The 22,868-nt window shown below is 42.9% G+C and overlaps 1 protein-coding gene across 2 annotated transcripts in view; it reads right to left on the bottom strand.

The window, feature by feature from the left end:
* The window catches only part of PATL2 (PAT1 homolog 2), an 837,187-nt gene that overhangs the window by 710,154 nt on the left and 104,165 nt on the right, over positions 1–22,868 (bottom strand). For both annotated transcript variants that reach the window (XM_044086703.1, XM_044086702.1), the window contains exon 4: positions 2,537–2,602. In XM_044086703.1, coding sequence (XP_043942638.1) covers positions 2,537–2,602 — 66 coding nt within the window. The remainder of the gene's footprint in view (positions 1–2,536; positions 2,603–22,868) is intronic.

Here is a 22,868-nt window from a genome sequence, read left to right as displayed (position 1 = left end):
AATAAATCATGCACGTCCTTACTCTCCATCAGGGAAGGGACATCAGAATTCAATAAATCATGCATGTCCTTACTCTCCATCAGGGAAGGAACACCAGAATTCAATAAATCATGCATGTCCTTACTCTCCATCAGGGAAGGAACCCCAGAATTCAATAAATCATGCATGTCCTTACTCTCCATCAGGGAAGGGACACCAGAATTCAATAAATCATGCACGTCCTTACTCTCCATCAGGGAAGGGACATCAGAACTCAATAAATCATGCATGTCCTTACTCTCCATCAGGGAAGGGACATCAGAACTCAATAAATCATGCATGTCCTTACTCACCATCAGGGACGGAACCCCAGAATTCAATAAATCATGCATGTCCTTACTCTCCATCAGGGAAGGGACATCAGAACTCAATAAATCATGCATGTCCTTACTCACCATCAGGGAAGCAACACCAGCAATTTTAGCCTTAATAGCCTCCAAAGTATGCTGCTGATATGCAAGCATATGGAAAAGACAATTAACAGACCTAATAGCCAGGGTGGAAGAAGTAGAAACCTTTTTACTCCATCTAACTAAGGCCCTAGATTCCCTGTCAGAAGGAACAGGATTTTTAGCAACCGTGGCTTTAACACCTTTAGGGCTCCGAGAAGCAATCTCTGGATCAGCAGTAGGATTCTTGAAAAGGAACGGATGAAAATCAGGAGCGCTATAATACCCGTCAGGCTTTCTGGGAGCAGGAGGAACAGAATTAGGAGTCAAAGAATTCTCCATGAAAACACCAACAACTTCCAAAACTGGAGGGATAGCCAAAGGCTTATGCTGTGGCAAATCCAAGAATTCCCTAATCCATTTCTTAGACTGAGGGTAGTCCTGATTTTCCCATTTGAAATGCTCCCCAAGAGTATTCAGAGCATCTCCAAAAGAAAAATCTTCTGGAGGGGAGGCAGAAGGGATGGAGTCTTCTGCATCAGAAGACTCAAAACCAGAAAAAAGTTGAGAGCTTCCCTCTTCATCAACAGAGGTGCTGGAAACCTCAGAGTCTGCGGCAGACAAAACTTCTGGGGACAATTCCCTAGCCCTCTTAAAAGGAGGTGGCTGAGAGCCCCTGATAAGGGTCAAGAGATCACTAGCCATCTTAATCATCTTAGACTTGAGGCATTTGAGGGGAGGCCGGCACCTGCTTTGGAGTAGATTTTCAGCTGGAAGGCCTGCTAGAAAGCCGGAGGGACTCAGGAGGCCTAGCCACCGCAGCAGTCTGAACCAAGGTCTTCAGTCTGGATCTGGTCTCCGGGCGGAGAAAAGAGGTCTCAGAAGCCAGCACTTGCTTAGTGGCTCCGGATCCAGAGGCTGCGACTGGCGGAGGGTCAGAAGACGAAGTGGTATGGAGGACTCAAAGGTTATCCGCAGATGCCTGCTGCTGAACATCCACGGACTGCAGGGGCAATGAAAGCGCCTCACTAACTACCGCTGGGCTGACAACCAACTTACAGGGATGTCGAATTTGACCCTAAGCCTGACGGGGTCCTTATCCTTGCACTGAGAAACATCTAAAGTCGGGAGACCAGAAGACGCCATACCGACAAACTTAGGCCAAATTCCAAAATGCTTGAACAAGATCCTAGCTCTATGGTGAATGGTACGTGGGTTGAAAGAAGCACAAAGAACACAATTAGGGACGTCGTGCTCAAGGCCCAAAGTGATACAATAGGAGTGAAAATCACTGTGCAGAATCTGTTTTCCACAGGCAAGACAGTTGTTAACTTTCTCCGACATTCGTTAAAGAAAAGTGGGTCCCCAATGGGGTACTTATCTGAGGAGGTCTTCAACTAAGCAGTCAGAATACAAAAACAAGGTACTTGGCCAGCCGGCACTCGTACAAAATGCTTCTGCTTCGAGCTCCGCGGCAAGAAAGACTGAGGAAATTGAGTCGAGTGCCTTCCTCTGTACCGGACGTCAGGCTTAAACCGAAGACAGCCTACATCATATACCAAGGACTTTGGTATTCTGGCAGACTGTGAGCTACCGGAAGCCAGATAACCCATTTTGTAAGGACTGCAACAGTGAAACATGATGAACATCCTTCATGTGTTGTGTGGCCCTGGCTACAACACACGCAGCAGGTTCTGCCTACGAGCACACATGGTTAGGCAGAGCAGGCCCTCTGCTTCTGCAATCATGCAAGTTAGTCATCAGAGCAAAGGTTAGGGACAGAACAATGGAAAAAAAAAAAAAAAAAACTCGCTGCTGCCTGGCCATTCTAGCAGCAACTGTCTCACCTGGTTAGTTGGAAGGAACACAAATTGGAAAATGCAAGTTGAAATAAAAGGTATACATCTGAAAACTAACATGGTTATCATGAACTTCAGTTATTGCCTCGAGAAAGTGTTTATGGAAAACTCGCACTTATTTAGTGCAGCACCTAACAAAACAAAACTGGAACAGTTCACTCAGTTACATATAACCAATATTCATTTCATATGACAAAAAGGTATGGCACACTCTGCCCCACAGACTGCTGGGCAGGTGGGCCTGCTTACCAGCTCTGCATCCATTGGTAGCCATGGAGATTCCATTCCTCGGTCTAGGATAGCACTATCAAGACTCTACAGGCAGGAAAAAACACAAAACAAAATGGGGTCACAAAAACAGGTTCCTCTTCATCGCCCATCACAAGTAAAAGCACTTTTACTTCCTAGCTATACATTCATATGCTAAGACACACCTTGCATGCACCCAGTCCTTCCAGGCAGGCAATGCTGCCATTTAAATAGCAGATAAAAGCATGTCCGCTGTACAGCTATGGTAGTAAGGCACAGCGAATGTCACTGGGAGCTGTACACCTACAATTCTAAAAGTGCATCGAATGTCGTCAAGCACTGTGCAGATACTAAGGCACAGCAAACGTTCCCAGGCACGGTACAGTTACAATACTAAGGCACACTGAAATGCATTCAGCTGCAGGGTCAACAGATCAGTTCCTTGAGTTTCCTGATGCCAGTTTAGAAAAGTTATGTACTCACCATAACGTTCCATGTGAGTTTTTCATCTTGCCTGCATTCTTACAAATGGATCAGCTCCGAGTCGGCCTACTACAAAGTTAGAGGTCTTCAGACAGCTCGAGGCCAAGTCCCTATCCCATGATGCACCTTGAGTTACCTCCGATCTTGTTTGCTGCCTCTAATACTATATGCCATTCTAATCACTTTTTTTTTTAGGTATAAACAATAGAAAGACAGAGCAACTATGATAAAACTAGCATCTCGGTCCTCGAAAAACCCTGGAGGGGGGTAGGAGGGTTGGAAGTAAGAATGAAGGCAAGATTAACAACTCACATCGAATGTTAAGGTGAGTACATAACTTCTTTATGTGAAGTTGTTCTACCTTGCCATTCATTCTTACAGATGGGTAGCATCCCAAGCACCATCTTTCTCGGGTGGCTCAAGGGGCTATGTTTTTCAGGACAGTAGAACCAAAGGAGGCCCTGTCCCTGGAGGCCATATCAACTTTGTAATGGGTGATAAAAGGTACGAGGTTTTGACCAAGTGGCTTCTATAGGAAGTCTAGCAGAAAAAGAAGAGGATGTGGACACTGCTCTGGTAGAATGAGCCTTAATTTTGTGTTGTAGGGGTAAATTGGCAGCTGAGTAAGTGAAAGTTATGCAATCAGATAACCATTTAGATAGTGTTGTTTTTGCCACTGACATACCTTGCCACTGGCATACCTTTCCTAGAATCTAAGGAGGAAACAAAAAGTTGTTCTGATCTTCTGAATTCTTTGGTTCTATCCAGGCAGAATCTGAGCCATCTGTGAACATCAAGTTTGTGCAGCATATGCTCCAAGTTGCTGGTGTGTTTGGGGAGAAAAACACTGGTAAACCTATAATTTGGTTAAGTTTAGCTTCAGTACAAACTTTAGGTAACAGTGAAGGATTTGTTCTCAGTGAAACTGTCAGCGTGAAAAACTAAATGCGGAGGTTTTATGGACAAGGCTTGTAGTTTCGATCCTGTTCAAGCAGACGTGATGGCTACCAAAAAGACAGCCTTTCAAGACAAAAATTTCAAATCACATGAGGAAGCTGGCTCAAAAGATGTCAGAATAATGTATGAAAGCATAAAATTTAGATTCCATGGTGTACAAGGGGATTTCACTGGTGGTCTGAGGTGAAAGGTCCCTTTGAGAAAAGCTTTAGATAGCTTGTGACACATTATGTTAAATTTTTCAATACCAAGATGAAAATTAGAGATGGTGGCAAGCTGTAACCGAATTTTAGCTGCCGCCGCTCCTTTGTTGAAAAGCAAAGTCAAAAATTCTAATATAGAGGAAATGATGGCTTTGTAGGGATCAAGGTTATTCTGAGAAGCCAATATAGAAAATCTCCACCATTTGCTAAGGTACAACTTCCTAGTAGAGGACGTATGAGAAGATATTAAAATCTGCTGCAACCGAATTTTAGCTGCCGCCGCTCCTTTGTTGAAAAGCAAAGTCAAAAATTCTAATATAGAGGAAATGATGGCTTTGTAGAGGGATCAAGGTTATTCTGAAAAGCCAATATAGAAAATCTCCACCATTTGCTAAGGTACAACTTCCTAGTAGAGGACGTATGAGAAGATATTAAAATCTGCTGCATTTCGTTTGAGAGGTCATGGAACCTGGCTATGTTGGGAACTGGAACAGCCAAGCTGTCAATTTTAGGGACTGAAGGGAGGATGAAGGGCCCCAAACGAATGCGTCAGAAGGTCTGGAACTGGGTCTAGAATCCAAGGCTCTTCCAACAGATGAAGACGAAGGAAGGGGAACCAAATCTGTTGAGGCCAATGAGGGGCTATTAGAATGATGGTCTTTCCCAGGGCTTTTGCTTTCTGTAGTACTTTGGGCATCAGGGGAATTGGTGGGAAAGCATAGAGGAGATCCGGAGGCCAATCATCATGTATGAGCGTGTCCCATGGGGAATCTCCTGGAGGGGGAATCGGGGCAAAGTAGCTTCTGCATTTTGTGTTGATGTGGGAGGCAAAGATCGCAGCAAGGCTGGCCCCATCTGCGGCATATTCTCTCCGCCCTTTTTTGAGGGACCACTCGTGAGGCAACAAAATTGCCATGCTCAGTTTGCCTGCAATCACGTTGGATTTCACTGGGATGTGCATTGCTATCCAGAAAGTGCTGGGTGGATGTAGCCCACTGCCATACTCTTAGGGCCTCTCGACAAAGGGGATAGGACCTGGTTCCTCCTTGTTTGCTCAAGTACCAGATCACCGACATGTCCGTCTGAATCGCAACTGTCCCCAGAGGGGAAAGAGTCCTGAAAGTACTGTAATGCCAAGAGTACCGCTCCCATCTCCAGGACATGGACATGCGGATGTCTCTCGTTAAGTCCATGTGTCTTGGGCTGTTCTTCCCTGATTTGGGGGGGGGGGCATTTCCAGAAGTGTCCATGGTTACTGTGGCTGATTGCGAAGGTAGGATAAAAGGACGACCTATCGTTACCTGAAGAGAAGTCAACCACCACCGAAGATCATTTTTGCATGCGATTACAATAATGAAATAAGACACTGGGAGCTCTTCATAAGACCATTGCATAAACGGCAGCCATTGTAGAATCCGCATGAGCATGTGACCCAACGGAATCGCTATTATAGCAGCTACCATCATCCCTAACAGTTTTAGCACTTCTGATGCTGGAACCTTGTCTCTGAATATGATGTTCTGGATTTGCTGACCAAGAAGTAATATCCCTTCTGATGGAAGTTTTAAAGTGGTGGTATCCAATTCTGCTCCGATAAAAACAATATGTTGCGATGGCGACAAGGCAGATTTTTCTGAATTTATGGTAATGCCCAGTTGACTGCAAAGAGCAAGGGGGTGCTCCTGGCTTGTATTAGCCGATGCCTGGTGGTCGTCTAAGTACAGAAACACCTGGAATCTCAAACGCCTCAGGTGAGCTGTGACCACTGCCATACATTTGGGGAACACACTGGGGGATGTAGTGACACCAAACGGCAGGTCTCGAAACTGGTAATGATCGGCTCCCAGCTGGAAGTGCAGATGATCCCTGGATGGTCTGGCCATTTTTACATGATACGCATCCTGGAGATCTATTGAGCACATCCAATTGTCTTTCTCTAAGAAGGGAAGTATCGACTGAAGCATGACCATCCAAAACTTCTCTTTCTTGACAGATCTGTTTGGTCTGCGGAGGTCCAAAATAGGTCTCCAGTCCACTGTCTTTTTGGAACCAAAAGGAATCTTTAGTAAGTTCCGGATCCTGTCTGGTCTGCTGGGACTGGTTGGATGACTTTCTTAGCAAAGTTTGGACCTCTACTGTTGCTTGTTCCCTGTAACTGGGCAGAACGTCTGGGATTTTTGTCGTCAATGGAGGGGAATGGCAAAGGGAATAAAATATCTTCTGGAAACTATACTTTGTACAGAGTTCTTGTTTGTTATTTTGAGCCAGGCATCTGGATACAAAAATAAGCGACCTCCGACTGCATCCAGAGTAGGACAGTCAGGCATCCTTTCAGGAGCGCTGGTAGGGCTTCCCAAAGAACTGGTCTTATCACCCTGGTTTTGTAGACCCCCCCCCTCTGCCGTGAGGGCGGCGTCTTTCATTATTGCCCCCTCCTCTGCTCCTGGAAGGGGGTTCACCACGTGTGTCCAGAAAGGCTCTGGACTTTTCTGAACCACATCTTTCCTCCCTTTTGACCGTTGGGGTAGGGTCTAGTAGGGGTGGAAAAACAGACTCCGACGGCAGACTGTCTTTCCTTCCTGCTTACACCTGGTCAAAGTTTCCTTAACTTTGGGCCCAAAAAGAGACGAGACATCAAAAGGGGTGTTGACAAATACCAACTTAAAGGGCTCTGCAAAGGAACATAAGCGCATCCAGGAGTGTCTTGTAAGAGCAATTCCTGTACCTACTGCCCTACTTGTTCCATCAGCTGCATACGAGATTAGATGCATTGACAAGTTCACTATGGAATTAAGGGTAGCAAACTGGTAGGCAACTTTGTCTGAAGCGCCTTCAGCTACCGTACCACGAAGAGCATCTCCAAGCTCTTTTAGGAGGTCTCTTTGCAGTATTGTGAAGTGTGTAAGATAGTTCAGTGAACGTATGGCAAAAGTCGCTGAACTATACATGTGCTTCCCATATCTATCCATGATCCTAGAGTCTCTGTTAGGAGCATGGATAAAGGAAGAAGTTTGACATCTTTTTGGTGGCTGCCGCCACCATGGCATCAACAGGCACTCCCTTAGTGAGAAAAGATTTATCCTGAGGGGCAGAAACAAAAATTTATTGGGCCTCCTAGAGACAGGCTCCATGGTGTCCGGAGACTCCCACACCCTTTGTGAGACCAGCTCCATGAGCTCATCGCAGGGCGGAGACACCCAAGAGGTGGAGGTCTGAGACCTGAAAGCTTTCAGGAGGACAGACTCATCTTCAGTACGGTTGGTGGACTTCCAGCCACCCCTCTGCTTAAGGATTTCTAATATATCTGCAAATGAGATACCTTCAGAGGGGGACCGTGGTGACCCTTCTGATTCATCTAAGTCGGTGTTAGATGTGAGAGACTCCTGTGGGGAGTCTTAATGCTTCCTCTTGGAAATTCTCTTCCTGGGAACCTCAGTGGGAACTTCTGGTGAGGTCTTGGAAGAGCAGGGACCACCCAGTGTGACTTCCTGAGGCTCAGGGTCTCTATGCTTCAAATGGATCTGTGAGGCAGAAGTGGACACAGGCACTTTTGGGCAGGAGGTAGTTGGTCCTGAAGTTGTGGATGTCCTGACATTACTCTCCTCATGGCCTCAAAAGGCACCCCTGCTCAGATGAGAAGGAACTGCTGGATCTGAAGGAACAACTGATCCCCTCGGCACCGGAACAGTGGGCTCTGATCCAGAGGTAGGAGCCAAACTCATCCAAGTCGAGGCCCCGAGAGGCAAAGTCGGAAAAGACAGGTCAGTCCAACTATCCTCACCAGACCTGACCGGCAAGTGTCGGCTCCTAGACTCCTTGGTGGGCACCGAGGAAGTCTGAGTAAATGGAACAGATGGCACTGGAGCATGCGTCAGCTCCAAAGGCTCCACAATCATGAGGTCCAACTCCTCCGGCTCCAATGGACCGGTATGGCTCAGAGTGGTTGATGGAACAAGTTTTTGGTTCTGGAACCACTTGGTTCGGTGCCAATAAAAATTTAGCAAACACCGGTGCCTGTAGCAGCTTCACATCCAAACTGGATAGGCTAATCGAGGACCGAGATGAATGTATAGAGGGTGGTACCAACTGGAGGACAGGAGATTTCAGTACTTCGGAGACCAGTTCCAGGACCTGGGACCGTCTCCTAAAAGACAGGATGCTTGGCTCCTAAGCAAATGTAGACGGTTCCTTGGATTTTGACAAATCAGGTGAAGAAGCCTTAGAAGACTGGCTAGATTTATCCTGGTCACTCAAAGCTTCCTGAAAAAGACGACTTTTAGAAGTCTTTTCCATTCATGTAGTAGTCTGCTAGAAAAGGAATGGCAAATGAAGCTGCTCTCTTGCAAGTGCAAGGCTCTCACGGACATCATTTGTCCACACTTTGGACGTTCATCTTTTTCTTGGTCAGCCATGTTAAATCCTACAGTACCAAAAATAACTAAACTGTACACCAACAGACTGTAATATCAAAAAAGAACACGCACACACAAATTTTAGCAATCTTAAACTACAGTAATCAGCCCATAAAAAACAAATGGGCTGTATAAGAATAAATGTGTGCTAACTATATAAACACACACAGACAATATTCAACATTTACAGAAGCTTATGAAACATTACAAAGCTAAATAAAACTATCCCAACATTTTTATAAAGGCACATCAGAGAAGGGAAAGGGAATAATAAAGGCCTATAAAAACGAAGGGAAAGGGAATAATAAAGGCCTATAAAAACGAAGCCAAAGGGAATAATAAAGGCCTATAAAAACGAAGGCCAAAGGGAATAATAAAGGCCTATAAAAACGAAGCCAAAGGGAATAATAAAGGCCTATAAAAACGAAGGGAAAGGGAATAATAAAGGCCTATAAAAACGAAGGCCAAAGGGAATAATAAAGGCCTATAAAAACGAAGCCAAAGGGAATAATAAAGGCCTATAAAAACGAAGGCCAAAGGGAATAATAAAGGCCTATAAAAACGAAGGGAAAGGGAATAACAAAGGCCTATAAAAACGAAGGGAAAGGGAATAACAAAGGCCTATAAAAACGAAGCCAAAGGGAATAATAAAGGCCTATAAAAACGAAGGCCAAAGGGAATAATAAAGGCCTATAAAAACGAAGGCCAAAGGGAATAATAAAGGCCTATAAAAACGAAGGCCAAAGGGAATAATAAAGGCCTATAAAACGAAGGCCAAAGGGAATAATAAAGGCCTATAAAACGAAGCCAAAGGGAATAATAAAGGCCTATAAAACGAAGGCCAAAGGGAATAATAAAGGCCTATAAAACGGCCAAAGGGAATAATAAAGGCCTATAAAACGAAGGCCAAAGGGAATAATAAAGGCCTATAAAAACGAAGGCCAAAGGGAATAATAAAGGCCTATAAAAACGAAGCCAAAGGGAATAATAAAGGCCTATAAAAACGAAGGCCAAAGGGAATAATAAAGGCCTATAAAAACGAAGGCCAAAGGGAATAATAAAGGCCTATAAAAACGAAGGCCAAAGGGAATAACAAAGGCCTATAAAAACGAAGCCAAAGGGAATAATAAAGGCCTATAAAAACGAAGGCCAAAGGGAATAATAAAGGCCTATAAAAACGAAGGCCAAAGAGAATAATAAAGGCCTATAAAAACGAAGGCCAAAGGGAATAATAAAGGCCTATAAAAACGAAGCCAAAGGGAATAATAAAGGCCTATAAAAACGAAGGCCAAAGGGAATAATAAAGGCCTATAAAAACGAAGACCAAAGGGAATAATAAAGGCCTATAAAAACGAAGGCCAAAGGGAATAATAAAGGCCTATAAAAATGAAGGCCAAAGGGAATAATAAAGGCCTATAAAAACGAAGGCCAAAGGGAATAATAAAGGCCTATAAAAACAAAGGGAAAGGGAATAATAAAGGCCTATAAAAACAAAGCCAAGTGAGTACAAGAAAATCAGAAAAGTCAGAAAAGGCGAACAATTTAACAAGCTATTAACAGGTTCACAGCTAGGTACTAGGCTATTGGCCAAGGGCCTATACAAGCCTAGCCAAAAAGGTATCCTGGCTTTCGCCACCCAAGAAAATTATTTTCCTGTGCCCCTGTTGAGCAGAGCCACAGAAGTGATCCCCGGGGTGAATTTCCCATCTCCCATCCAATCAAGATTTTTCTTGAAGAGTGCTAATGAGGAGCTTTGTTTGATATAGATAGGTAGCTTATTCCAGAGTATGGGAAGTCTCTGGGACAGGAATCTGTCCCTCCGGCATGTTCTGTTTATTGTGGTGACAAGGTTTAGGTCCCTAGAGCGTGTAGCTCGGAGGGATTGGGATTTCTTTAAGTGGAGCATGTCCAACAGCTCTGGGTTTGACATGGCTTTGTATGTTAGGCAGAGATCACCTCTGAGTAGGCGATATGCGGAGGAGTAAAGCTGGAGTTCTTTGAGATTGCCTGAATAGGGCATCTGTTTGAGGCCAGTAATCCTCTCTGTGAGGTACTTCTGCGGCCTTTCCACTTGTTGTAGATGTCTTGTGAGGTACATACCAGAAGGAGCACTGTACTCTATAATGGGTCTGATAAGTGACGAGTAGAGGGGAACAATGACCTCTTTTTTCCTGGACGAGAAACCTTTTGTGATGAGGTGTGCCACAAATAATGGATTTCCTGACTACTGTGGTGATGTGATTATGAAAGGAGAGACTACAGTCTCCAACTGTGTCCCAAGGTCTCTCATCACACTTTCGGTGTTAAGTAGACTACCACCTATGTGACCGCTCAAGGGTACAGAGTTTTTACCAAAGGGGATGACAATGCACTTTTTGGCACTGAGCTTGAGGCCATGGCTTTAACACCAGGCATCCGTCTCAGCGAGGCCCTTTTGTCCACATCGTTAGGAGTTTCAATTATGGCTCCTAGTTTGCAGTCATCTGCAAACTTCATTAGCCAAAGACCTTCTATGTTGGCCTGTACTTCAGAGAAGTAGACACCAAACAGTAGAGGACCCAGGACTGATCCCTGTGGTACTCTACTTGTCACTGGTCTGAAGTCGGATTTGGAGTCTGTTACTTTTACAGTGTGGGTTCTGTCAGTGAGCCAGTTGGCAACCCATCTTGTGACATGGGGATTTATACCTAGTTTACTGAATTTATCTATAATTTCAGAGTGGGGGAAGGTGTCAAAAGGCTGTGTGAACCACCTTACCCTCGTCTACGGCTTTGGTGACCGCTTCAAAAAAGTCTATTAGGTTTAGGAGACACGATCTACCTTTTACAAACCCAATCTGGGTGGGGTCCAGAGTTTGGAGATTACCAAGTTCCATGATAGTCCGTTCCATGGCCTTGCAGACCAGGCCCGTTAAGCTAATGGGGTGGTAGTTCACGGGGTCTGTGGTGGCTCCCCCTTTGTGAATTGGGATAACAGTTGCTGTGCGCCATTCAGTAGGCACAATGCCTGAGGTGAGGCTATGATTGAACATGGTGCTTAGATGGGGTGCCAGTTCATTCTGTAGTTCGTGTAGAACGCAGCCTGAGATGTTGTCAGGTCACATGGATGCTGTGTTCTTGACTCTGGAGAGACTTTCTTTTTTTTTTTCGGTGCAACCATGATTACAGGAACTTTGCATTCTTCCTGTATAGAAATGGGCCCTTTAGGGGCTAGGGGGGGTAAAGTTAGCACTGAACCCAACAGGATGTTGGCAATATCAGTTGGTTCTGTATATTTAGTGCCATTGTGCTGTAACTCAGAGCAGATCTGAGTGTTGACATTGAGATTCTTGACATAGCTATAGAATGCTTTCTGGTCGTCTTTAGAATCAGTGGTGATTTTGTTTTCGTAACTAGCTTTTGGAGAATTTTATGAGGGATCTCAGCTTCTTACTGAAGCTGACCAGGGAGTTCCTCCAATCATGGGATTTTACTCTTTTTTGCAACAGTTTCCTTCTGTTGTAGAGTTTATAGTAGGGGACCACCAGATTGGCTGGAGGATAGCACGATCCATGCACTCGTGCAAGTGCTTAAAAAGTGCATTTGTGTAGGATTCAGTCGTCGTACCTCTTATTGTCCATCTGCATAGGTGTCGTGAAGTTTGCCACTTCTGTCTTAAGAAGCGTGAAGTTGGCTTTGGAGAAATTTTTTTATGGTGATTTCCTTAATGGGGGGTGTGGGTGCGATGTGGATGTCTAGGGTGATTAGCTTGTGGTCGGATCTGACCAACGAGTAATTGACCTCTGGTGTGGAACACCAGTCACCCATGTTGGTAATGACCAGGTCTAGGATATTGCTGCCCCTGGTGGAGGTGTGATAAGTTGATCCAAGGTGTTGGAATTTATGAATTCCAGAAAATGTTGAGCAAGAGAGTTTGTACACGAGTAGTTTTCCCAGTTAATGGTGGGGTAGTTGAAATCACCATTAGGGTGTTGGGTTGTACCCATACCTCTCAACCTGGAATCATCAAAAATCTGGACAAGGCACATGAAAAATAGGTACAAATCTGTACACTGATTAACAAAAATTTGCATACATAATTATGCAACCCCCACCCACTAGTGGAATTGTGGGATATCAACTTTCAAACGCAAACAGAAGACACAACCAAAATACCCCTACCCCCCCCCAAACCCTGTAGTAAATGGTGACCATTTTTTTTTCCCTCTCTCTCTCTCTCAAGTGTGTAGCAATGATGTTCACTGGGAAGGAAGATGAACCTTAGGATTTTGTTTTTGGTGACTTGCAGTATGTGTATTTTGTGCTAAAAGTAGGGAATTTACTGGGCAATATTCTAATCTTAGCAAAAGAATATTATAGTTTGCTAGGACCTCCAAAAGGCACTCTCAATGGCCTACTGATCAGTGTCGTAGCTAGAGTTTGTGCCACCTGGGGCTGTCTTGAGTTTGTTGCCCTTCCCCCCTCACAAAACCATGGTCAAATGGGGGCACCCAATACACAGTCCTCCCCCTTGCAGCCATTCCAATGTCCCAGTACCTGGCTATTTTGCCTCATTTACCGTAAACACTAATGTGCATATTGCTTTACTTCTACAATAGTTATTTACATTTCAGTTGAAACTTATTTTACATTTTATAGCACAAACACCAAGACATCTGTTAAACAAAGCAATACAGTCTCAAACTGAAAAAAGACAGCATTAAAACTTCTCTGTCCTTGAAACTCATTCATTATAACAGCACTGAAACCCACATTCAAAAAAATGCATCTGGTCAGTGGCAGATAAAGATTACTTTTGGGCTGTTTTCAAATCATAGGCCCCATGCACACAAACATACATGTGTTCTTTGATACACCTTCCTGATTGTATTAAATTACATTCCTTGTATAATACAGCACACTTGTTAGAACGCGTTTTAAATTTGTTTTGAACATTTTTCCAGTAAGCAATGAAACAAAATGCATGAACCAATGCCCAACTGAGAACATTTCCATCATAAAAGTACAGTCAAACTTCTACAATCCACCAGTAAAATATGCACAATCTCTGCAGAAGTAAAAGTAATTAAATAACTCCACATTCAAGATATCTGTAAGATCTGTAACCAATGAAGAGATCGCTGCTAGCAAACAACTTTATTTTCATTTGTTTCATCTAAAAATAAAGTGCCTGTTGCCCTTAAGGAATCAATAAGTATCTCCGCCAAAGAGGACATTCTCAGGACTGCAACATCCACCTCCTTTAAATGTACAACACAGTATAGCATCAGCAATCCATCTATATACTGTGGGAGTAGAACCCACAGCCTTCTGTACCTAAAGCAAACATTCAATCTGTTGTGCTACTAACAAAAATGACTAGGCATAAAGCAGCACTAAACTTCTCTCCCCCTGAAGAATTATGCAGCACAAAAATTCTGGAAAAAACAAAATTTTATTGGGGGGGGGGGGGGGGGGGACAAAAGCCCAAAACCAGGGAGGGACACATTTTAAACATTGCTTGTATAATCTTAAAGCTGCTAGAATAAAATGTTGCGTTACCAAGCATTTCCTAAAAGATAGGAAGACAAACTTAAATGGCTATCTTTTAATGAATTCACTTCTTACTGATCTGCCCGAAAACCACAAATTTTAAGAGGAACAGACTAAAGGTATGAGCCAAACATTTCAGCAAACTGTAATCACATTCTCCTGCAGTTACGCCAAAGCAATGTAAACACACATACATTCATTTCTCCTGCTTTCACATTCTCTGCAGTTAAGTAGGTAAATAAAAGAAGCTGCATCACAAACATTAAGCACACACAGCTGTTAAGTAGTAAATAAATAAAAGAAGCTGTTGCTTTGTTCTGCTAATCAAACATTAGAGCACATGCAGGAAATAAAAGAAAAAGCTGCTGTAAGCCTGTAAGCACACAAACACGTACATTTCTCCTGCTAAGTAAAAGTTAAGCTAAAGCTGCTGTAAGCCTGTAAGCACACAAACACGTACATTTCTCCTGCTAAGTAAAAGTTAAGCTAAAGCTGCTGTAAGCACACAAACACGTACATTTCTCCTGCTAAGTAAAAGTTAAGCTAAAGCTGCTGTAAGCCTGTAAGCACACAAACACGTACATTTCTCCTGCTAAGTAAAAGTTAAGCTAAGTCTGTACTCTGCAGCCATTAAAAGTAAATGAACTAGAACACCTACATTTTTAGCCACAGTATGTAGCCGCGGCGGTAGCTTTGTTACCTCACAGCAAGAGGTTCTCCCGTTCGATTCTCGGCTTGGCTTGGGAATGCCTTCTGTGTGGAGTCTGCATGTCCTCCCCGCGGTTGGGTAGCGCTTGAAAGACATGCATGCATAAATGGGCGTGCCTTCGTTGAAGGTTGGGCATAGAGCTGGCACCTTGGCATTTCGTAAAAATCTACTGCCAATCATTAGCGGACCGGAGTTCTGCTGTGGCGACCCCTTACCGAGAAAAAGCCGAAAAGACAAACAACCTGCATTTGTAGCCACTGTTAAGTAAAAGTATGCAGCCCTTAAATTATTATTTAATGATTTTGGTCTTCGGAGATCTCCAGAAAACCAAAGATTTATGAGGAACAGACCAAAAATATAAGGCAAAAAATCTGGACAATGCATATTTGACCATGCATAGCTTTATTAGCTGTATAGGACCTTCACTGGTACGAAAATAAAATATACTGCTCCAGAGGATCCTTTTATAAAACTATCAAATAGCTGAACCATCAGGGCTCAATCAAAATAAAAAGTAAATACTAGAAATAGATTATTTTTGAGACTATCCTTATCCAGTCATTCCTCATCTAGGGTTCTATCTTTGATGACTAATTTTATTACATTTATTAAGGTTCAAACTCCAGTCTCCAACAGAAAAATGCTAAATAGCTGTACAAAAATAGGAACTCTGCTGCTTGTTTCAAGCACAATCTAGACCCACAGTAAGGAGTCTTAACAAGAAAGCAGTGAACACAAATAAATTCACTGTGTAAAGAAAAAAAACATCGCAGAGTATCCGTTTCACTAATGCAAAAGCAGCACAATCAAAGCTTAGTGATGCGAGATCGGTAATTTAAATGCCATTTTCTGATATTATACCCTCCAGCTGTCATCCTTAAATTAGAATCGGTATAAAACCATCTTTAGTTCTTTTTAGTCTTCAGTTCAAGTCTATTACAACTTTCAACAGTCTGATTCCATGAAAGAATCAAAATCAAATGGATAAACACACCCGTCAAGAGCAGAAAGGTGGGATGAACACACCCGTCAAGAGCAGAAAGGTGGGATGAACACACCCGTCAAGAGCAGAAAGGTGGGATGAACACACCCGTCAAGAGCAGAAAGGTGGGATGAACACACCGTCAAGAGCAGAAAGGTGGGATGAACACACCCGTCAAGAGCAGAAAGGTGGGATGAACACACCCGTCAAGAGCAGAAAGGTGGGATGAACACACCCGTCAAGAGCAGAAAGGTGGGATAAACACACCCGTCAAGAGCAGAAAGGTGGGATAAACACACCCGTCAAGAGCAGAAAGGTGGGATAAACACACCCGTCAAGAGCAGAAAGGTGGGATGAACACACCCGTCAAGAGCAGAAAGGTGGGATGAACACACCCGTCAAGAGCAGAAAGGTGGGATGAACACACCGTCAAGAGCAGAAAGGTGGGATGAACACACCCGTCAAGAGCAGAAAGGTGGGATGAACACACCCGTCAAGAGCAGAAAGGTGGGATGAACACACCCGTCAAGAGCAGAAAGGTGGGATGAACACACCCGTCAAGAGCAGAAAGGTGGGATAAACACACCCGTCAAGAGCAGAAAGGTGGGATAAACACACCCGTCAAGAGCAGAAAGGTGGGATAAACACACCCGTCAAGAGCAGAAAGGTGGGATGAACACACCCGTCAAGAGCAGAAAGGTGGGATGAACACACCCGTCAAGAGCAGAAAGGTGGGATGAACACACCCGTCAAGAGCAGAAAGGTGGGATGAACACACCCGTCAAGAGCAGAAAGGTGGGATGAACACACCCGTCAAGAGCAGAAAGGTGGGATGAACACACCCGTCAAGAGCAGAAAGGTGGGATACACACACCCGTCAAGAGCAGAAAGGTGGGATACACACACCCGTCAAGAGCAGAAAGGTGGGATAAACACACCCGTCAAGAGCAGAAAGGTGGGATAAACACACCCGTCAAGAGCAGAAAGGTTGGATAGACATACCTGTAAAGAGCAGAAAGGTTAGCAAGTAGCATCCATTACAGCAGCATTCATAAATGAGGTTACCTGGATTTGCCAGACAACTAAGTAAATAAAACAAGAACACACCACAAGTACGTTTGTAGCTGCCGAAAGTATCGCATTTTAAATACAAGCTGCTGCTAAAGCTAAGCCTGCAGCATTGCCACTCAATGGATACCAGGCATAGGACCTCTTCTAAACAGGACACCATCACAGGATGAACACACACACACACACACCCACCCCTTACTTTCCAATAATTTGTTCTGCTGCCATGATAACTGTCCCTGCCATGATCTCCAAAACGAAACGAATTGCGACTAGATGATGCAGTTACCATGAAGTTCTTCATTGCGACCGGAATATGGATTCTAACTGTTCCTGCTTGCAGCATTTGAACAGCCCTTGAGCGCCAGCCGGAAGTGTGTGCAGAGTTGAATTCCAATAGGCCAGTAGCACTGACATCATGGCAGGTAGCACTGACTGTGCTGATGTCATCACGCACAGGATAACATCAGCCAAAACAGGGCAAAATGTGAAAACAGTGGGAAAAAAAATTCAGAAATGAAGGGGTGCCACTCAGAAATCATGGCACCCCTTCATTTAGACCACGAAACTCGATAAAAACAGAGTAATTAGGGACAGTTGGGAGGTATGGTTGTACCCTGATATTTTTCCAGTATATCAAGAAATGGGAATCCAGGGGCATGGTGGGGGATCTGTAGCAAGTTACAATTTGGATTGCTGTCTTGCCCAGAGTTAGTTGCACTTGGATAATCTCGGAGGCATTATGCTGAGCAACTAGCCTGGAGGTGTGGACATCCTTAATGAATATGGACATGCCTCTGCCTTTAGTGTTTCGGTCCAGGTCAGGTGGCTGAAAGGTGTGGTATGAATTATAGCCTGGTAATGTAGGGGTGCTCTCTGGAGGTATCTGTCATTGCACAGATGTCTATGTTCTCCATTTTAAGGAGGAGTGCCTCGAGTGAATGCATTTTGAGGTCTAGACTTCTAGCATAGAGTTTTTGCTTCCTTGTACCGGTTAACGGTGGTGAATTTATAATTTGAACGATGTTGGTCTATATACCTTAGATTTTTGGATGAAGTCTTTATATATTGGACTGACACGGAGGACAAATTGAATGAATTTTTGATGTATATAGATAAGACTGTTGAATTTTTAAAGTTTTCATCTCATTATGACCCAATTTCTATTTCCTTTTTAGATGTTGAGGTAGGAAAGGATTTTGAAAAGCAATGTTTTTATTCTAATTTGTATATGAAATAAACGTTTTCCAATACATATCTACATTATTCTAGTTGGCACCCTGAACATCAAAAAAAAGCAGTAGTAAAGGGGCAGCTTGTTTGGGCGGCCAAAATGGTTACTAAAAATGACCAGTTTTAGAGAAGCTGAGAAGATAAATATGTTTCGAAGGGCCTACCCAGAAGGTTTATTGAATAGGGTATATAATGAAGTTATTACAAAAAGAGGAAATGGAACATATTTGCCCATATTGGGTTGTCAGATGAATGATGAGACACTATATAAATACATCAACCGAAGGGAATAAATACACACTTAGCGAAACTACCTTTAATTTGGATAGTGATTTGATTTTTGGTAGTATTCATAAAAATTGGTATGCTATGCTTAAAAATAATGATCTGGTGGATAAAATGAGTCCTTCACCAGCTGTGGTCTATAAAAAGGATAGGTCCTTAAAAGCTAGATTGGAAAAAGGGAATTCTTATAATATAGGTATGAGACAGGCTCAGTTTGGCACAAAAAACGTGGTTGTTGTTCATGCCCCTATTTAAACACTACTGATAGTTTTTGTATTAGGAACAGGAAGTATAAAGTAAAAGGACATTTTTCATGCAACACTTCCAATGTTGTTTTATCTTGTACAATGCAATCAATGTCCAGCATTTTATGTTGGAAAAACCAGTAGGGTTTTTAAGAAGCGGATATATGAACATGTTTTAGATTTTTAAAATAAAAAATGGACAAACGCATTGTATAGGCATGTTGAAAAACAACCATAACTTAATGTTTTTAATTATAGAATAGATACACAAGGATTTACAGTGGTGGATAATAAACGAACATTTAGATAAACAGGAACTTAGATGGCAGATTTTATTGGATGCCTGTAATTATCCTGGATTAAATGATTGTTGTTCAATTACCCCCGTTAAAATTATTGGCATATAGTATTAGATAATTAACTTTTTTTACAATTTTAGTAGTTTTTAAATGATTAAATTAAATATAATATATCATGTGATTCACTGGGAGGGATATATATTGGGAATGTCTTTTGTGGAATAATGTTCAGATTAAGATTTTCGAAAGCGCTTACAACTGTGTCTTGGTTAATAAAGTATTCATTGGACTGCTTGCCGTTTTCCTGGAGTTGTTCAACTTTGTTCTGAGATAATTTGATCCTTGCCTAAAAGACACTATTGGGGTGGCAAGAGCCTTAGCCAGTATCTGGAATCCCAAGGGCGACAGGTGCAGGCCATCTCTGGCAAAGCATCATGGTCTGTCGATCATGTCATCCCAGGCAGACATGATACTGGATCCCCTTAGAATGACACCAGAAGCTTAGCCAATTGTTGAAGTCAATCATTTTGCCCTTGTACTGTGGTATCATTCTGGGTGATGGCAGGATGCTACTCAGGGCTAGGGTTATACCTGCCAGGGCTACAAGATCGGAGAGCTTCTCCATGTCTCTTTTCATGTAGTCCAGGGAGGTACATCTCGAGTCATTCACACCAACATGGACAATGACAGAGTCATATTTGTACCTGTTGTGGAGTGACCCGAGTGCGTGAGTTATGTGGCGGATCCTGGCACCTGACAGGCAGCTGACAGCAACTTTCTCCTTGTTTAGCCTGGTGAGTGGAACATCAGTGTGCCTGACTATAGAGTCACCTATGACTAGACTGTTGGGTAAGCTGTTATGCCTTATGGGCTGTGGTGGAGTGGCACACTGAGTTTGTGGGCTGTGTCTCATTTGGGTTGTGTTGGGGGGGGGGTTACTTGCGTTTCTGCTTTGGAGGTCTCTGTTGCTTGAGCAGATTTTTATTGAGAGCCTATGCGAATGTAGGCGTGTGTTTTGTGTTTCTATGGGTCTGTTTTGGTGGTCTAGGTTTTGAGGGACTATGTGAGGAGTGTGGTGCAAGTGTTTACCTTCTCCTCTTGACTGTCTAGTCCAATCTTGGGTGAAGAGAACTTTGCTTCCAGTTTGGCTATACAAGTGCATCTCTCACAGGTTGCAGTGTTGGGTGGTAGGAGGAGAGGGTTGTCTGTGTACATGAGGCAATTGCTGCATTGCCCCAAGATGCCCAGATAGGTGCTTATTTATTAAGTACTAAAAACTGTTTTCCTCTAGACAAGTAGGGAAAGTGGAGTACTGTAGCAATTTGTAGCTTATTTAGTGCTTACAAGTTCTGAATAAGTGCTGAGCTCAAAGAAACAGATTTAAGTGCTAAAACTAAAATAACTGGCTAGTTCTAAGGGAAATTTTGAAGAGCAGACTTTATGCATCGCCGCTTAGCTAGGGGTTAAACTATTCCCAGCGCCATAAAGTATTTTTTTTCTTTAATATAAAAACAGTAGCAAATAAGCAAACTGATTTAAACCAATTAACCAATAAAAAGTTAATAACCAAGCCCTGTTCCAGCAGTCTTCGATCAGATAAGTTCTAACTGCACACTCCTGCCAATAGGGTGCAGAGGAACCTTCTCAAAAAAAAGGTCTAAATTAGTGCTCAAGTTATACAAACAAAGCTAGATTCAGCAGGTCTGAATTTAGTCTATGCTACAGCAAACAAGACATACCAATTTCAGAAAGAAACAGTTCAAATAAGCAGGCACAATAAGCCTTTAACCAGAAACTCACAGCTCAAGGGCAGAATCTACCCTCTCCTCCCACATAAAAAGGAGTGCAGACCACACCTTCTTAATGTAAAATGACTGGCCCGAAGCCCAAGTGCTTAAACCAGGACTAATACACTTTTAGAATAATGGACACTGAGCCTTCAACCAGCAACTCCCAACTTAGAAGGATGTAAGCTACCTGTCCTGCCACAACAGCGCAGACCACAAACCTTCTTAATGTAAAACAACTGGTCTGAAGCCCAAGTGCTTCAACCAAAGGCTTAGAATAACAGTTACAATTTAAATCAGGCTACTAACAAACAGTAATAAATGCAGCAGAATAAATGCAATTAAGTACTTTTAAGAACAAGCAGCAAATGAAAACTAAAGTAGGAAGAAACACATACAGTAAAAGCAGATGAATAAAGTGCAATTTTTATATAACAATACAAAATGAGCAAACTGATTTAAACAAATTACCCAATTAACCAGTAAAAAAGCTCACACCTGAACAGCAGTCTTCAGACAAGTTCTAACTGCACACTCCTGCCACTAAGGTGCAGGGGAACCTTCTCCAAAAAAGATGGCCTGGATTAGTGCTCAAGTTATACAAACAAAACTAGATTCAGGATGTCTGAATCTAGTCTATGCTACAGCAAACAAGGTGCACCAATTTCAGAAAGAAACCGTTCAAATAAGCAGGCACAATAAGCCCTTAACCAGAAATTCCCAGCTCAGAAGGGCAGAAACTAGCCTCTCCTCTGACAAGAGTGGAGACCACAAACCTTCTTAATGTAAAACTGGTCTGGAGCCCAAGTGCTTAAACCAAAAGGCTTAGATTAACAGTTACAATTTAATCAGGTTACTACCAAGCAGTAATAAATGGAACAGAATAAATACAACGGAGTACTTTTAAGAAGATGCAAAAGCAAAATAAAGTGCTTTTTTTAGTGAAGTGCAAGGAGAGAGTAAGAAGGAGCAGAAGAAAAATTCAAGGTTAAGAACCTAAGTGGGATGGGCCTTCTCGAATGTTCTCTGTATTAAGTAGAGTGAGCACCAGACTGGGAGGGGTGTCCCAGATCAAATTTACAGTAAAGGTGGGCAACAGCAAAGCCAACAGTTTCAGGACAGAGGAGATGCAGAAAACAATGCCAGAAAATATGTAAAATAATTCAGTCAGGCAAAATTAACACAATGCAGAACTCTGAAAGGTTAAAATGCCAAGAAATATACTTATCAGACATATATTTCCAGATTTTATTTATTTCCAGTTTGATGACCGGGGAGGTCCACTGGGCTCAGGGAGCCCATTTTCAGGTGGAGGCCCAGGGAAAAGCTCCACATTACAAAGTTTAGATACAGATACAGTAAAGAAAAGAACAATTTACAATTATGTTTCATGTTGGAGAGCAGGTGTAACTTCTTTAGGTACATGGTACAAATTAGAAATTTGCAATATGCACATTTGTGTGTGGTTGACTAGAGATCATAGCTAGAGAGGCTACTAATCATAGCTAGAGAGGCTAGTAATCATAGCTAGAGAGGCTAGTAATCATAGCTAGAGAGGGCTTTGAGGTGGAGAGAGAATTATAGGACTAGGTGGGGAGAATGAGATTTAAAGTTTTCAAAGTTTGCACAGGTCCTTAGAGAGGAAGAGAATTCCATTTTTTTTGCTAAGAAAAGGTTGTTGGACAATCAGATTGAGAATCACACTTCAGCCAGAACACCAGGAGTTTCCAACAGTGTATGCAGGAATTTACAAACTATTTTTAAATCAGCAAGCCTTGAAGCAAGACAACACAAAAGCTGTTAGACCAATGTTATAAACTTCACCACAGGAATAGGGGGAAGCAGTTTCAGGACAGCTAAAGTTTTAAAGTTATAACTATCAATATACGAGAGAGAAAACAGTAATTCTTGAGAAAAATATGAAATACTGGCCCGAGCTGTGCTAGGAAACCTCCAATCTGTTGCAGCAGCAAACTAGATCCGAGGGAACTTAAGGTGCATCATGGGATAGGGACTTTGCCTGGAGCTGTCTGAAGACCTCAAGTTTTGTAGTAGGCAGACTCGCAGCAGAGGATCTGCTCCGAACCCATCTGCAAGAATGAATGGCAAGATAAAACAACTTCACATCTCAAGATAAT

Source organism: Protopterus annectens, chromosome 10.part0 (genome assembly GCF_019279795.1).
Source record: "Protopterus annectens isolate FY-2018-M chromosome 10.part0, PAN1.0, whole genome shotgun sequence".
NCBI lineage: Eukaryota > Metazoa > Chordata > Ceratodontiformes > Protopteridae > Protopterus > Protopterus annectens.
Note: the sequence above shows the minus strand (reverse complement) of the source record. Positions and strands in the feature narration are given on the sequence as shown.